The sequence below is a fragment of the Vipera ursinii genome (genome assembly GCF_947247035.1).
Source record: "Vipera ursinii genome assembly, chromosome: 4".
NCBI classification, from domain to species: Eukaryota; Metazoa; Chordata; class Lepidosauria; order Squamata; family Viperidae; genus Vipera; species Vipera ursinii.
In genome coordinates this window covers 84,346,702-84,364,674 of record NC_139514.1, presented here as the reverse complement: position 1 = coordinate 84,364,674, position 17,973 = coordinate 84,346,702, and the positions used below count along the sequence as shown (strand labels likewise).

Sequence of the window (17,973 nt, the reverse complement as noted above, 5' to 3'; positions counted from 1 at the left end):
ACAACCATCCCATTTGGCACATTCAACAAAAGAAACTACCGGCTCTTTGTTGTTGTTAGCTGCGAAGTCGTGACCCTATGGACATTGTTCCTCCAGGCCTTCCTGTCCTCTACCATCTTCTGGAGTCCATTTAAGCTCACGCCTACTGCTTCAGTGACTCCATCCAGCCACCTCATTCTCTGTCGTCCCATTCTTCTCTTGCCCTCAATCTTTCCCAGCATTAGGCTCTTCTCCACTGAGTCCTTCCTTCTCATTAGGTGGCCAAAGTATTTGAGTTTTAGCTTCACGATCTGGCCTTCTAAAGAGCAGTCAGGGTTGATCCCCTCTATTTGATCGCCTTGCAGCCCAAGGGACTCGCAGGAGTCTTCTCCAGCACCATAGCTCAAAGGCCTCAATTCTTTGGCGCTCGGCCTTTCTTATGGTCCAAATTTCACTGCCATATATTGCAACTGGGAAGACCATAGCCTTGACTATACACACTTTTGTTGACAGGGTGATGTCTCTGCTTTTTAGTGTGCTGTCTAGATTTGTCATGGCTTTCCTCCCGAGGAGCAAGCATCTTTTAATTTCTTGGCTACAGTCTCCATCTGCAGTGATCTTGGAGCCAAGGAAAATAAAATCTGTCACTACCTCCATTTCTTCCCCATCTATTTGCCAGGAATTGAGAGGGCCAGATGCCATGATCTTGGTTTTCTTAATGTTTAGTTTCAACCCAAGTTTTGCACTCTCCTTCTTCACCCGCAACAAGAGGCTCTTTAGTTCCTCTTCACTTTCTGCCATTAGAGTGGTATCATCTGCATATCTTAGGTTGTTGATATTTCTTCCGGCAATCTTAATTCCAACTTTTAATTCATCTAGCCCTGCCTTTCTCATGATGTGCTCTGCATATAAGTTAAATAGGCAGGGTGACAGTATACAGCCTTGCCGGACTCCTTTCCCAATTTTGAACCAATCAGTGGTTCCGTGTCCAGTTCTCACTGTTGCTTCTTGGCCCACATATAGGTTTCTCAAGAGACAAATAAGATGGTCTGGTACGCCCATCTCTTTAAGAACTTACCACAGTTTGTTATGATCCACACAATCAAAGGCTTTAGCATAGTCAATGAAGCAGAAGTAGATGTTTTTCTGGAATTCTCTAGCTTTCTCCATGATCCAGTGTATGTTGGCAATTTGATCTCTAGTTCCTCTGCCTCTTCGAAATCCTGCCTGTACTTCTGGTAGTTCTCGATCCACATACTGCTGGAGTCTAGCTTGTAGGATTTTAAGCATAAATACAGGTAGTCCTTGTCTTACAACAGTTCTTTAGATCATGGCTTTTAGATCATGGCTTTTCAACCGGTGGTACACGTACCACCTGTGGTACATTGGCACCTGGCAGGTCGTAAATGATCATCCTAGAAAATTGGTAGCTGGGGAGGGTAATGAGCTCAACTGGTGGCAGCACCACACAAGCCTAAGCGAGAGATGGCTGGAGCTGCAGGGCTGTCAGGACTCAGCGGAAGCACCAGGATCAGCGCCACTTTCCAGCTGATCGGTGCTTCTTTGGGGCTGTCAGGGCTCAGCGGAAGCGCCAGGCTCCAGCTGGAGCTTGGCGTTGATCCTGGTGCTTCTGCTGAGCCCAGAAGTGCCGATCACCTGGAAAGCAGCACTGATTCCAGCGCATCTGCTGAACCCAGAAGAAGTGCCGATCAGCTGGAATGTTGCAGCATATCCAGGTTCTTGTGATTTACATTCATATACTACAGCTGATCAGTGCAGGGCTATGGGGGCTGAGCAAAGCCCAGGATCGAGCGAGCTGCTACAGCTGATAGGCTTTTCTGCAGGGCTATGGGGGCTGAACAGGATCGGTGCACATTTCTGCAGGGGTTGCAGGGGCAAGACAGAAGCCCCAGGATCAGTGCTTCCAGTGCACACGGAAGAGAAAAGGAGGGGGAAGAGAGGAGAGGGAGAGAAAAAAAGACACCAGGGAAAGAGAAGGGGACTGCAAAAGAGAGAAAGAGAAGCACAGCCTTGAGAGGAATCAGCTGGAGGTGCATGGAAGAGAAAAGGGGGAGGAAGAGAGAGGAGAGGCTATAAAAGAAGGGAAGAGAAGAGAGGATATAAAAGGAAGGGAGAGAAAAGATATAAAAGAAGGGGTAAGAGGATATAAAAGGTGGGAGAGAGGAGAGGATATAAAAGAGGGATGAGAGAAAACACAATATAAAAGGAGTAGATCTAGTTTCTCCAGTGACTTTGTCAAAAGGTTGCAAAAGGGGATCACATGATCCTGGGACACTGTGACCATCATAAATATGAATCAGTTGTCAAGCATCCAAATGTAGATTGACCCTGGGGATGCTGCAACAGTCATAAGTGTGAAAAATGGTCATAAGTCACTTTTTTCAGTGCCGTTGTAACTTTGAATAGTCACGTAAGAGAACTGTTGTAAGACAAGGACTACCTGTATTTTATCACTTTTTTCCTTTTTTTGGTCATCAAGTTTTGACACCTTGCTAGGCCACTGGTGGTACTCGAATATTGCCATATTTTTCCTAAAAGTGGTACAATCTGTGAAAAGCAAAGTCAGTTCTAGGATTTTTCCCACAAAAACCCCCTCTGGGCCACCCACAGTTCATAGTTCTCCAATTGAGTTAGTTCTTTTGCTTTGGGAAAAGCTGTCTGCTTTGGTCAAAACATTCTTAATCACTTGGGCCTTGTTAGATAATGTCTCCAACAAACGGTTCACTTGCATTCCATAGCCTCCCTCTACCCTTAGGAATTTGTCACCTTCCTCCCATCACCCTCCTCCTGTCACTCAAATCTGTGAGTGAAAGCAGGTACTGGCAATTATGGAGTTGAGTCAGGTCTGACATGGCAACCCTCCAGAAGAATGATAGCCCTGGAAAATAAAACACAACAGTGTACACAACTACTGTGCACTTCCAGGACCACCCTCACTTGGGCCAGCCTGAAATCTGCGAAGTAATATCTGTCACTGCCACCCATTCTGCATCTGATATAGCCCCTCCATAATACTAAATACTGCAGTTTCCCTCTATGGTTCCAGGAGTTAACAATCTCTTTAATTTCATAGAGTTCTCCTCCTTTGACCAGAATAGGAGGAGGAGGAAGCACTTCCGCAGTGGATTTTAATCCCAAGATATGGAAAAGTTTCAGCAGGCTGCAGTGAAATACAGGGGGACTTGCTTAAGGCTTGACAGCTGCAATTCTATAGTAACTGGATTTACAATCTGGGTAATTGGGAAAGGCCTTAAATGCTTTTTTACAAGGCTGCCTCAGGTTGAGAAATTTTGTAGACAGGTACACTTCATCTCCCACTTTGAATTCCTGTTGTGCCTTTTTTTTGTCTGCTTGCTTCTTTTGTGTTTCCCTAGCTTTCTGTAATGTTCTGCACACTATTCCCCACGTTTCCTTTAAGGTTTCCATCCACTCAGCCAATGATACCAAGGACGGTGGTCCCTGAGGTATCTCCAGCATTGGCATGAACTCCAGCCCACGAGCAATCCTGAAAGGGGTAAATCCCATGCTACTATGCACAGAGTTATTATATGCTACTTCTGCAAAAGGTAGGAATTTGGCTTAATTGGTTAGTTGGTAATTGACATAACACCTCTGGTACTGCTGTAACATTGAACTGGGCTGGTCACAGGCTCCATTGGTACTAGGACGGTGGACAGAACTAAGGCCCTGTGAAGAGCCAATTAGTTAAAGGAATTCCCACCAAAATTTTGTGGTGAACTGCACCCACCATTTGAGATGATGCACTTTGGGACTCCATACGCATGGTAAATATATTGTATGACCAGCTTTGCCAGGGTTCAGACGGAGGGAATCTTTGGGCACACTACAAAATGTGCCTGCTTAGAGAATAAGTCTGTAATGGTCCAAATTACAGTCTTCTCCATGCTTTCTGGCAAGTCCACAATAAAGTCCATGGAGATTTCCTCCCAGGAGTTCATCGGGTTGGCTATTGGCTGCAGTAAAATCCAGGTCTGCTGGCTGGCTGGGACATATATTTTGGCACCCTTCCAAGCCAGACCCTCCCTTACAGATAGGTCGTTTTTGTGTTGCTGGAACCACTCATCTCTTATTAGGGCATCTTTTAAGGGTTGTGCTAAATCTTGGGCTGGCTCTGGCTGGAGTGTTGCTTGTTGTCAGGTGAGAGCCAGTTCTTTGCACTGCTTGGATGGGATATTGGACATCACCACTGCCTCTCGGGCACTATTGTCCTGCGGCATATGGGAGAGGGCATCTGCAAACAAGTTTTTTTTCCCCTGGCAGATACTGGAGTGTGAAGCTGAACCAGTTAAACTGTTGGGACCACTGGACATCCTTAGGGAATAGCTTCTGAGGGGCCTTCAGCACTTCCAGTTATGATCTGTCCAGACCTCGGAAGATCTTGCTACCCTCCAGGAACTGTCTCCACGACAGGGGAGCCCATCAGACTGCGTAAGCCTCCTTTTCCCAGATGCCTTTCAGTGTTGGATAACTTGCAAGACAAGTAGGCACAGGGTTGTAATTCCCCTTTTGCACTCCTTTGCAGTAGGACCTCCTCCATTGCTACATTGATGGCATCCACCTCTATTATAAATGGCTCCTCTGGCTTGGGGTTTCAGGACCGGCTCCACAGCAAACAGGCACTTCAACTTTTTAAAAGTGGTTTGGCAATTAAGGAACCAATCCAGGGGCTGGCTGGGTTTTGGTTTCACCCCTCCCCTTTTAGCAAATAGGTGATCGGTAGGGCTATCTGGGCAATGGTGGGGATGAATTGGCAGTAAAAGTTTGCAACGCCTAGGAAACTCTGGTTGCCTTCTGGTCCGAGGGGGCTCCCACTCCAGTATTGCCTTCACTGTACTGGGATCCATCTCCACTCCCTCTTTGGAGATTGGGTATCCAAGGTAGTCTAAGCGGGTCTTGTGGAATTCACACTTAGACAGCTTCACGTAGAATTGGGTTTCCTGAAGTTTCCTGAGTATGGCTCTGACCAGCTTCGTGTTCTTGGTGTGTATATTAATATATCGTTCAAGTACACTAAGACTCCCTTGTACAGGTGCTCATGCAGGAGCTCATTTATCCATTGCATGAATACAGTAGGGGGCCCTTGCAGCCCAAACAGCATTACTTAGAACTGATAGCAGCTTAGGGGGCAATTAAAAACTGTTTTCCCCTCATCCCCTTTCTTAATCCTCACTTGGTAATATGCCTCCCTCAAGTCCAGCTTCATGAAGATTTTCCCCTTTGCCAAGTAGCCTAGCATATCCCTCATAAGGGGGAGGGTACGTTTTCCACACACATGCTGTTCAGTCCCCTATAGTCAATACACAGTCTAAGGACCCGTCCTTCTTTTCTTTGAAAAGCACCGGGACTGCCTGTCCTGCTCCATTTCACTGGCTGGATGAACCCGCTCACTAGGTTCTTGTCTATAAACACTTGGAGTTTGTCCATTTCTATGGAGGTCATAGAGTACATTTTTGGCTTAGGAAGTTTGGCTCCTGGCATGATCTCTATCACACAGTCAGTGAGTCACTGAGATGGGAGCACATCTGATTCCTTTTTGCTAAAAACCTCAGCTAGGTTGCAATACTCTGCTGGAATTAGCAGCTCTAACCCTTTTCCTCTTACTGTATTTGCAGTTTCTGCTTTCACTTTTGTAGCCACAGGAGCATGGGTAGCTTCTTGCGTTTTCCCCCGCTCTTGCTGATTAGTAGCTCTCCTTTGCATCCACCACTTTTCTCTACTCCAGCTTACAGAAGGGTTCCACTTTATCCATCACACTAGTCCTAGGACCATGGGCTCAGTCATCCTGGGGATTACAACAAACCTAATAGTCTCTACTTGAGACCCTACTTTGAGCCAAATTGGCTGGATTAGACAAGTGGCTGGCTCACCCTGTTATTGACCCATCTAGTTGGGAAAATGCCATGGGTTGCCTTAGTTTTCTTAGCCTCAGTCCCAGCTTCTCCAACACCTGGTGCTAATCACACAACAGGTACAACCTGAGTGCAGCAATGCCATGATGGCCCCTCTTGCCCCCGAGGAGGGCACTACAATCCCCACCTGGGCCATCATGGGGATGATGGTGCCACTTACCAGAGTCATCATCCCCCTTGCTATGAGTCTTGTAAAAGACCAGACCCTTTCGAGGGTTGGTTGGAGTTCTCTCCTCCTCACTGCCCTATATGTGTCCTCTACTTCAACTTCTCTTTTTCTTGAGTTGGCTGGTGGGCATAGGAACAGTGCTGGTCATGGTACGAGGCACTTGGCTGCTCGATGACCCTCCTTTCTGCAGTGGAGCAAGTCCCTGGGGCTTGGCGAGGCTTGCCCCTTCTGGATGACAGTGCGCTCCTATTTCCCCCTCATGGGGCCTGGGCCTCTTTCAGATACTCTGCAGGGCTGACTTTCCTGTGGGATGTACTCCCGGAACTCCATCAGGCTGATCTCCACTTTGCCATCATGCTTACAAGTTCCGTGGCACCCCTTGGGGCGTGCAGTTCTGTTATAGCTCTTGATCTAACTCCACTTGGAAATAGGAGACCAGTGTACAGTCAGGCCAGTCAGGAAAGTGGTTGGCAAGACTGTGGAACTCCTGAATGTACTCTGCCACTGGCCGCTTTCTCTGCTTAAGGGTGCAGATGCGGGATTCAGCACACTGGGCCATGGGATCCTCAAACAGCCCTCACAGGATCTGTATAAATACATCTAGGTTGCCCAGCTCCCAAGCCCCAGCATCGTGCAGGGACACAAGCCATCCAGATGCGCCATCCTCCGTGTTGGATGCCACTGCATTGACCCAGGCTGCATCATCTGGGTACATACCCCCATAGTGCTCCATATGGTGCCACACCTGGGCTAAGAAGTAAGCCAGTTTCCCAGGGTCCCCACTGAACCGAATCATGAGGGAGGGTAGTGTTTGCTTGTCTCTTACCATGATGTACCCGGATGGTAGGACCACTGTTGCCACGAGGAGGGCAGAGAGGCCTCGACCCCCATTTGAGCCACCAGGGCTGCTCTCTGCCACATGGAAGGATGACAAAATTCTTTGCCGCTGCTCCCTGAAAAGGGGATCCAATTGTCCCAACAGGTGCTGGCACCACCGGCTACAGGAGGGGACGAGGTAGTTAGCAACTTGATTGCCTCTGTCCTGGCCATGGTTGCCTTAGCTCCTGCTGATGTCACTCCCTTGATCTTTAGGCCCTGAACTTCTGTCTCAGCTGCTCCATTGATGGGCTGCGGGCGGCACTGGGGAGCTTCCACTCGATTGACCTCCTCACCTTCCATTTCCTCCCTCGGGGATTAGGAGGTCCTCGGCCTCTGCTGTCTTTCCCAATTTGCCACCCTGCATTCCCTAGTACAGGGCATCATGCAGTTATTCCCTTAAGCTCACTGACTGTGGCTCTTTCAGCCCTCAGTTTACGATGTGCACCAGCTGGCTGCAACCCTGCCCCGGTCTGCAGTACCACTGGGGCTTCTTGAGCTAAGGGCTCATCCAGCTTCTTCCTCTCCTCTGATTCTTTGCCTGTTGCCAACATATCAGGTCATTGAAAAATCCATCTAGGCACGGTAGAAGCAAAGTCAATTCTGGGAGTTTTCCCACAAAAACCCACATAAGTAACTCCCTTTTCCCCTCCGGGCCACTCACACTTCATAGTTCACCCACTGAGTTCAGTTCTTTTGCTTTATGAAAAGCTGTCTGTTTCAGTCAAAACATTCTTCATCACTTGGCCTTTTTAGATAAAACCTCTCCAGCAACAGATGGTTCACTTGCATTCTATAGCCTCCCTTCATCCTTAGGAATTCACCACTCTCCTCCGTCACTGTTTGGCAAAGCTATGAGCAAAAGCAGGTACAGGCAACTATGTAGTTGAGTCAGGTTTGATACTGACAGCCCAGATTCAAGACCCGAGCATCACGCAATGGGATGAGCTCCCATTCCTGCCCCAGCTCCTGTCTACCTAGCAGTTCGAAAGCATACAAATGTGTATAGATTAATAGGTACCATTTTGATAACAGTGTTCTGTGCGCTTTTGACATATAGCCATGCTGGCCACATAACCACGGAAAATGTCCTTGGACAATGCTGGCTCCCTTGGCCAAGAAACTGAGATGAGCACTGAACCTTAGAGTCAGACGTGACTGGACAGGGAAACCTTTATATTAAGAGATTTCAAGAGATAGATAGATAGATAGATAGATAGATAGATAGATAGATAGATAGATAGATAGATAGATAGATTTGTGTAAATTACTAACAAAGAATTAAAGGAGAACTGAGATGCATTTCTGACTCTTTAGTGTTCCTCAGTCAGTCATACCCTTCTGAGATTCGAACCTGACTGATGAAGACTAAAGAGTCAGAAATGCATCTCAGTTCTCCTTTAATTCTTTGTTAGTAATTTACACAAATATATGAACTGTCCGGTGTGACTACAGCCTGTTCGATGGCCTTCAAGATAGGCTGAAAACAGGAAATAAAGATTTGCCCCATGTTTGGGGCCTAGCAAGGTAATCTAAATAGTTAACATTTGAAACATATATATAATTTTGATTTAAAATTCTAAATCACTGTGCAGGTAATTGACTAACTGCCTATACAGTTATCAACAATAGCAGACATTACAACTCAAAGTTAAAAGTAACAAATTGCTAAGTCACAAGGCCAAAATAGTTTCTGATAAGCAAACAATCCAGTTAAGGTCAGATAGTCTGAAAAAGAGAATCAGCATAAGAATATCTTCTGTATCCCTTTAAAAGAAATAAGCCAACTGATGGAAATGCCGTATAAAATTCATTGAAGAATGCAGACATAGAGAATCCAAGATGCTCTAAATAGTATCAGAAGATACTGGAAGCATAGACCTATTCAAATGGATATGCAAAAGTAGAAATATTTGTTTTCAGCAGCTATGAAATATCAAGTACCATGTCAAGACTTCTGAACAAAAAGCCAGTTTTCTATACAATAAAGTATCTATTTCAAATAGTATGCCTGGAAACTACTATAAACTAAAAGAGACATTTTCATCTTGTACACCAACATGCCGAAGCCCCACCTGCAGTCACTCATACCTTAGTCATCTCATTTGTCTCCACAATAAGCTCTATAGAGGATTGCCCAATAAACTATCCAGAAGCTATAATTAATTAAAAATATAATCTTCCTATAGGCTTCTGGGTGGGATTTAAGAAGCTGGTTATCACCCATTCTAAGACTCTATGTAGCCAGGCCCTGATTATTTGCAGCACCACTTTCTCCCATTCGAAATGTTCCATATGGTAGACACTCTCTTGAAACAATGTCATCTGATGAGATCTAAGGGGCATATCATTCCCAGGGCAGTGCCTGCCCTCTAGAGCAGGGGTGTCAAACTTGCAACATCATGTGACGTGTCACAACATGTTGTGACTTTTTCCCCATTGCCAGCAGTGGGGTCGGCTCGGATTCGCCATGACGCATCTGGCCCATGGGCCAGCAGTTTGACGCCCCTGCTCTAAAGTTATTCCCACTCAACCATATGATAGGTCCCAGTTCTTTAGGCCTTTACAAAGGCAATGAAAACCTGGTCTTTCCTTGAGCATTTGGGTAAGAATGATTAGAGCTTCTATAAAAAAGGCAATAAATCTGAGTTCCTGGCTGCCAATTGTTTATATCTGATTTTATAATTTGATATTTGATATTTTTGTTTATCTATTTGAATACCTCCCAAAATTTCATATTTGAATTGGGTACTAATATAAATGCTTTACATAAATAAATAAATCAGAAGGCAGAAGGGAGGAAATCTACCAATGAGCTAACTGCTGACTTTGCAAGTTCCAGGCAACACATGAAGGCAGCATGAGGGCACATTATTAAGACAGGATGAAGCAGCAACTTATTAAAACAGAATCTCTACAAGCCATTCACAAAACAAGAACCATTCTGAAATATCAGCTATAGAATGAGAAAGTAATACAATCTGCATATTGTATTTTTCTAACAATTTTTAATCAGTAGTCAATACAGGTTCTAGTTCCTTAATCAGTTTCCCTGACAAACTTAAAATTTTGAAATATAGACTACTACTCAAGTAGATTTTTAAATATTTTATCTTGATTTATATTCATAATGCAGTTAAACATTATCAAATAGGCACTTATTAGAAAAATGGCTCACATATAGCATTTGTTTGACATGCTCCTTCTCCAAGAATACCTGCTATGACTTACTTTCTGTGGCTAAAACTCCTGGCTTAAAGCCACTTCTCCATTGCTGTAAAAATCAGCTGACAAACAACCCACTGATAACAGGGCCAAAACTCTTCCTGAGCTGTGATAAAGCCTTAAACTAATAATAATTTATATTTTATAAATAAGCAACTGAAAAACATAAGAATTAAAACAAATTAAAAGTTCCAACTTACAAATGTCCAAACATGTTAATATGCACTTATGGAAAACCAAATTGAAGCTTGAGGGGACATTTCATTTCATGTTCCTCTTGGATTGCTATCAACTACTAAAGCCAAGACCAAGTGTATATGATAAGACTTTCTATACCCTCTAGAAATTTCTTCACAACCTGAATACATGCTTCAATACAATAACCAGGCATCACTCCCACCCACCATAAACCAAGCAGCAAAAATTGTATTACAATATTTATACTTTCACAATCATATCTCGATTGGGGGACAGGAAGGAGAGCTATCCAGTAAGGTAAAGAAAGGAGTTCAGGGTGGCCTGAAGAAATAATTTAGAGTAGAGTAATTTTAAACAAGCAAGCCAAGTCTAACGTTGTCTGTAAATGGTACAGTAACTGTTTCAGCTTTAAGAATCTAGTTGAGAGGCTAAGGCACAGCTTCAGCTATTACGGCCCGGCTACAAAGTGGGGTAAGTCAAGCCCAGGGGAGGCAGGTCCCAAGCCGGGTGGAGCAACTAACAGGGCCAGGCAGTGAGTTGGCAGCCCGGTTGGGAGGGGACGAAAGTGAACTTCAGCACCAAGGAAGAAAAAAAAATGAAGGAAAATTTCCGAGAAGAAATCGTAAGGGACCTTCGAAAAAGGTGAAAAGCAGTGATTTAGGAAACGGCACCCAAGACGCGGAAACTTTGGAAAGGCAGGGGGCGTAGAAACAGTATTGTACTCATGCTAACAATGTTGACGCGATGCTACGGAAATCATTAGGGAGGACCCGCAGATACAACTGCACAGGACCATCCAACAGAGGGGCGGCCAGGCAATAAAAAGGAACCATCTGGGGAAGAAGGAGGGACTGTGAAGGCATCGCCCTCTTCTCTTCCCTCAGGCTCCCCCTCGGCCACTCCAGCTAAGGGACGATGCTTCGATTAAACGCCCCTGTAGGTATCCATCGCCAGCTTCTTTCTCACCTTCTTTGTCGGCCCGGGCCGCGTTGAGAAGCAGCGCGACCAATAACCGCAGCGCTACTCCTAGCCAGGGGACTGCCGTCGTCGCCGCTAGGCTCTCGGTCACTACGGGAAGAGAGGAAGACCCGGTGGAGCGCGGAGTAGTTTCCCATTTCAGCCCTGTTGCTGCCTTCGTTGTTGCCGCCGCCGCCATCATGCTCTTGCCGCCTCAGCGCCTGAGAATTCCGCGTCTGTCTGCGGGCCCCTCTTTGGCCCGTAGAGTGCGCGAGGCGGTTCTTCTCGATCGCTCGCTCACTCCACCCACTGTCGTTCGGCGCGTGCCAGAGGCAGCCGCTGCCGGGGCGCGAGCCCTCGGCGCGCGCACATGACTCACGGACACACACCCTCGGATCCGCGCGCATCAATAAGCAGGAGGCCGTGCTTCGAGCTCGGCTCCGCCTCTCCATGACGGACCAAAAAAACGGGAATGGAAGAGTTGCCATCTTGGATAAGGGCAAGGTACTAACCCATACGGTATTTTACAAAGAGCTCCAGAGGCCAAAACGGGCTGAGGCCATTCCATCATCTTTAGAAAGGGCAGATAGAAACTAGTTTTTTTAAAAAAAGACGCGCTCCGGAAGTAAAGTTACGTCATGTTTCGTAAGAGCATTAATTTTCCCTTTAAAGCGACCTTTTCCAGTTGATTAAGCTTTCTAAAAGCATGTTTGTAACATTCCTTTCGAGTTCTCATAATATGCGCGATATTTGCAAGCATTTTAAAATGGGAGTTTGGGTGTCATACGCCATGGAGTCAACCAGCAATCATTACAATAGTTCTGTAATAAGTTTGATTCGGTTCGTCCATCCTATCCACCGTGCCAGGCATAGTCGCTTTATTTATCATCCGATGCTCACTTTTAAATCCTTGTGCATTTGGGCTAATGCCTGAACTTTCTCTAAAGTCCCGCCTCTCGCACTGATGCCTTTTCTGCACGGAGGAACCAAGTATCAGTCGCCTCAAAAGAAAAGGCACACACAGAATTGTACAGCACCTCCCTCGTTGCCCTTGCATTGGAATGGACTACAACTGCCATTGTCCCCATTCTGAGTAATAGACTAGTTGGAAAGGCGGCTGTATTTGGAAAATTAAGTACAAGGAGTTCATTGGAATTAGCTTTGGTGACTTTGTTTCAAAGTAAATTGTAAGACACACGAGTAAAGGGATTTCCACAACTTAAGGCATAAACGTTAAACTCTTTTAAAACCCCTAAAATCCATAATGGCTGAGTTCAGATGACCACTAAGCCAAACAAGGTATTTTGTGTGGGATGCAAGTGGGGTGAGGTGTACAGTATGCAGAAATGTAACCTACATCCTGAATAGAGATTCATGAAGAGAAATTGGGATATGGATAGAAGATAATTAAGCCACATGTAACAAACTGCTATTTGTGAAACATAAAACTCTTTCAGACCATGGCTTTCATGTTACTTAACATAATTTTACTGTAAAAACCAAACTATTTGTCATGGCCCCTTCAGAGGCTGGGTCCGAGGAGGAGGAGATGGAGCCAGGGCCGACAGGGATAGTGCAGTCCCTGTGGCTCATGAGGAACAACCTGGGACAAAAGGACAAGGCAGTTGTCCCTTGGGCTTTGGAAGAGTAGGGAGGTAGGAAGAGAGGGTGCAGGATGAGCGAGGAAGGGTGGAGGAGATGGAAAGGGCAAGCAGAGGAGTAGCGGAGCTCTGGAGATGAGCAAATGCCTCCCCTTCCTGATCTCTGAGTGCGGAGAACGGAGAGGAGGCAGAGACAGCACAGGGCGACCTGACTACTTGGGAGGGCCCCCCACCCCTCACAAGGATCACCTGGAGAGTAGCATTTAAGGAGACACCACGAGAAGGGGCTTTTGTCAGGAACAAGTATTATACTTAATGGCAACATTCTCCACCACTCCGAGAAGAACTTTGCTCCAGAGTTTTTGCTGTTGTGGACTTGTGTTTGATTCTTTGTTTGACATCTGTGGGCTAACGGCAACGCGGCTCTGTTCTGGGTTTTTGCTGCGTTCCTGGTGGACTCTCCTGTTGTATCGTGAGTTCTTAGGAAACATGAGGTGAGATGAGAGGATGAAAGCAGGAACACTGGTTTATTAGGCAAACAAGAACAGAACTGAGAACAGAGGCTTCTGTGCAGCTAATTATATGGTTGGCCACTAGGCAGTGGCCAATAGCTTTAAAGGAACCCATTCCCGCTCCAAATCATCCAATGATCATCCTGGAGACTGCATGTCTGGCTAGTCAACCACCGTTACACAGACACCCTAATTGAGCAACCTTAAGCAGCATTCAAAGACACATGAAAGCAGTTCAAGTAAAATCCCAATACATTACATCTCCGTGCCACAAAATTCCAAGTCCCCAATCGTGAACTTTGCCAAGGTTGAGATCCTGACTTGCCCCTGGAGCGTTGCAGCTCCTTTGGACTTCCATTGCTGGGAAGTTGCATGGAATGTGTGCATGTGCATGTGTTTGAGCCTTGCTCTGGGACTGTAGGTGTGAATTGTGCACAGAGACTTTGGAAACGGACGGGGAATTGCTGGATTCTGGTGTATGGTGGTGGAATAAAGGCTGACAAGCCTCTGCCTAGCACGTGTTGCTTGCATGCCAACCCTGTGTCATAACACTATTTATCTGTTTAAAAATAAAACATTGAAAGGCCAGGAAAGATTCTTAATGAAAGAAGAAACAATTAAAGGTAGAGAATTCAGATAAAAGACACCATCAGTTCTATTATTTCCTGTTTAACATTAACTAAATATAGTACTGTAATCAAAATGCATACATTGTAAATGCAGAAATCCTTTCATGTTTTCTCTCTTACAAACCAACAAAGTTATAAAAATAGGATTGTCCATAATGGAAAGACAGGTGGACCCAAAGTAAAGAGGCCAGGACTGGAATAGAAAGTTTGCACAAGAAAAGGAAAGTGGAACAAAACATGTACAGTTCTTGCTTTTTAAAAATTCTTCCACCTTTCTTTAAAAAGTTAATGGACAAGGCAGCTGTATCTGGACTACTGGAATGACTTGCACTTCTCTCATAAAAATACTTTTAAACAGAAAAGTAGCTTTGGGACAAACATACAAAATATGCTTATTCGGATGACTAGTCATGCAGCAACCTGTTACTGCAGTTAAGTATCTTTGCTTTATATTATAGCTGTCACAAAGTCAGCCAGATGTTTAGATTGTATTTGGCATTTTTATCCACCTATTGAGTCCTTCCCAAGGATCTGGAATAGGCAGATGCTTTTGTTTCATGGTGCTAAAGGTATCATCACAGGATGTAAAATGTATTATTGCAGAATGTAAGCTGTTCCAAATAAAGCTGCCTTTTGCTATTGACTTATGGTGATTTTGTCAAAGTCAATGGTGTTCAGATCCAGATGTTTTGGGATTGCACCCAAGCCACTTATGCTTTTATTATTACTATTATTATATTTTCATGCTCTGTTTGTATGTTTGTTTGTTTAGTGACTAGCTGGATAGCATGGTGTAAGAATGTGCCTTTGTCATGGGAGACCAAAGTTCAAATTGTGGCTGATACTTACCATTAACAAGGTCCACATCAGATGCTGGGTAATCACAACAATCTGATGATAAGTAAGCTACTAGAACAAATCATACATGAATGAGATGAGAGAAGCTGGAATTGATGGAATGCTACTACAACAGTAGACCTAGTGAAAGGGGATATATGAAACTTATGAGGGAACTACAGATGGACAGAAGACCTACATTCACACTAATTGAGAAACAGTTAGTTACCCATCACTTCAACATAGTGAACAGGAAGGTACTCTCACAACGTGAGGTACACCAATTACACATTACATCCCGAACTCAAGAAGACCCAGAAAAATGATTGGATGTGTAGCCAGGCACCTGAGGGTGGAATGTGTCAGCCATCTCCTCAAGACAGCCCCTATAACTCAAACCAATGAATATATATGCTACAGCTGCTGTAGTCCTGGAAATGCTTGGCTACATGATCAAGAAGAACAGTAGTATGTAAGTACATACATGTAAGTACATACATACAGTAGTATGTAAGTGTGTGTACCCCACACACTTCTGGAAAATGAGATTAGAGGCTATGATCAAGGAAACTTAAAGAGAGATTGGTCAGCTGGTGGAATTACATAATGGTGTGAAGATTAAAGATAATCTTTACTATTGAAGACCCATGGTGGTGCAGTGGTTAGAATGCATTATTGCAGGCTGACTGTCTCAGCCAGTTCAATCCTGACCAACAAAAGGTTGACTCAGCCTTCCATCCTTCCGAGGTCGATAAAATGAGGACCCAGATTGTCAGGGGTAATATACTGATTCTGTAAACCACCTAGAGAGGGCTGTAAAGCACTATGAAGGGGTATATAAGTCTTAAGTGCTATTGCTACTGAAAAAATATAAAGGCCTGACTTCATCTGAAGCCCTAGACTGCTAAACAAAGGCTCACAGAACTGGCTACCAGACTAAGAAGATACCCTACAGAAGCAGAGGCCAAGAAGATAATAGCCCTGTCCTCCAAAAAAACCATCCAAAATATACTCCAACTGCTGCACAATAAGACAGTAACAACAGAGCCACCAACAGCAGAAACTGAGCAGTACTGGGACGAACACATGGGAGAAACAGAATACATAACATCAGTGCAAAGTGGCTGAAAGACCTGAAAAGAGACTAAAGCTTTCTCCCAAAAGAGGAACCAGTTACCATCACAGTACATGTGTGTTCCATCATTCTCTGCCTGGCACAAGTATATGGATAAGTGATGCTAGAAAATATTGTATTGATTGCAGCTTTTTCTGCATTCAAATCTCCATTTTCTTACAAAGATCTATCAGCTTCAGAAATGAGATTTTCCTTCAGAGTGCATCTGTAGCAGAAATACAGATAGTCCTTGACTTACCACAGTAATTCAGCCCAAAATTTGTGTTGCTAAGTGAGACAGTTGTTAAATGAGTTTTACCCCATTTTACAACCTTTCTTGCCAAGATTATTAGGTGAATCACAGTTAAGTTATTAACATGGTTGTTAAGTGAATTTGGCTTCCCTGTTGACTTTGCTTTGTGAGAAGGTCACAAAAGGTGATTACATGACCCTGGAATACTGCAACTGTCATAACTATGAACTGGTTGCCAAGTGTGCAAATTCTGATCATGTGACTGTGAGGATGCTGCAATGGTTAAAAAATGGTCATAAGTCACTTTTATCTGACATTTTAAGTATAATTTTTTAAATATGTCTTGGGCATATTAGAAATCAATTTTAATAGAAATCATGAACAGTTCACTTCTGATAGTTCTTCAGCTGAGCTTCAACTGAATCATTATACAGCTATTATAACAACAGTCTGTTGGAGAGGGCTATGGGAGAACAACATAAATACAGATTGAGATCTCCTAATGGGACCAAACCCTGCCTATGACTAAGCCCAAACTGCTCTGAGCAAAATGTCTAAGGGAAGGGCATGTACTATTGCATGCTTTATAATGCTGATGTGGAACTTTTCAGTGCATTGCACCTAAAAAGTTATCTTGCCCAAATTGATCTATGGTGAAAGAAAGTCCACAATTGGGCAATACTTTAAACAGAGCTAGTCAAAAGAGAAGAAAATATGAGCTTTTAGATTGTATTTTTCTAGCAAGTGGTTCGGGAAAATAAAGCAGGGTTTTATTTTAGTACCATGGCTACATTACAGCAGGATGTTTCATCAAATGACAAGAAGCCAACAGACATGCAGATGGAACCATGCAGATGGTTGCAGCATTCTATCTGTGAAGAGATTGGCAATCTCTGTGAAGAGATTGGCAGTGAGATTAAGAAGATGGAGCCAGAGCAGCTCTTTGGAGAAACAGAAAAGACAACATGTCTTTTATTACCATGATGCGTACTTATATCATCTTTGGCATGCTGCATAGGTGATTGGTATCTACTCACTCTGCAAAATAGGTGTGCTCTGTTTTCAAAGCCCTTATGTTTCTTTCTCAGTGTTCTTTATGAAACCAGACCAGTAGTGATACTTTCTAATAGACAACTATAGTGAATATAGGAATGCATTCCATCCTTAATGTGTGACATTCTTTCAGCTTTTTAAACAAAGGAACCAGGTTCCTCTATCAACTCTTTTAATGTTTCCTCGTAGTTGCTTGTTCCCTGAATTTCTTCCCAGATCATCCCATCTGCACTTCTTCAAATTGGTTCCAGTTTGTCTAAACCTTTCTTAAAGAATGTTGCCCATAATCAAACACAGTACTCAAGGCATGGTCTGACTAAAGGAAAAACAACTTGCTATGATTTGGAAACTATTTTTCTATTAATGAGGTCTAAAATTACATTTAACCCTTTTTCAGCCAGATCACAGTCATATGATGATGATGATGATGCTTATTATTATGCATCATTTTCTAAGATTTTTATCGCAAGTACCAGTACAAAGGGTAATATTCCCTATGCCTTTGTTTATGATTTTTGTTTAGAAACCAAAGAACCTTATGCTTGTTTCTGTTAAATTTCATTCTGTTTTTTCAGCCCATTTCTTTATCCTGTCAATATGATTTTGAATGTTCTTTTTA

The 17,973-nt window shown here is 44.0% G+C and overlaps 1 protein-coding gene across 3 annotated transcripts in view; it reads right to left on the bottom strand.

Annotated features, from left to right (window-relative positions):
- The window catches only part of TMEM131 (transmembrane protein 131), a 165,594-nt gene extending 153,913 nt beyond the window's left edge, over positions 1-11,681 (bottom strand). For 2 of the 3 annotated variants that reach the window (XM_083361485.1, XM_083361486.1), the window contains exon 1: positions 11,365-11,669. In XM_083361485.1, the coding sequence (XP_083217611.1) occupies positions 11,365-11,557 (193 nt within the window). In that variant the 5' untranslated portion in view covers positions 11,558-11,669. Of the gene's footprint in view, positions 1-11,364 lie in introns of all 3 variants that reach the window. The other variant, XM_083361487.1, reaches the window with a different exon arrangement.
- Between the last annotated feature and the right edge of the window lie 6,292 nt (positions 11,682-17,973).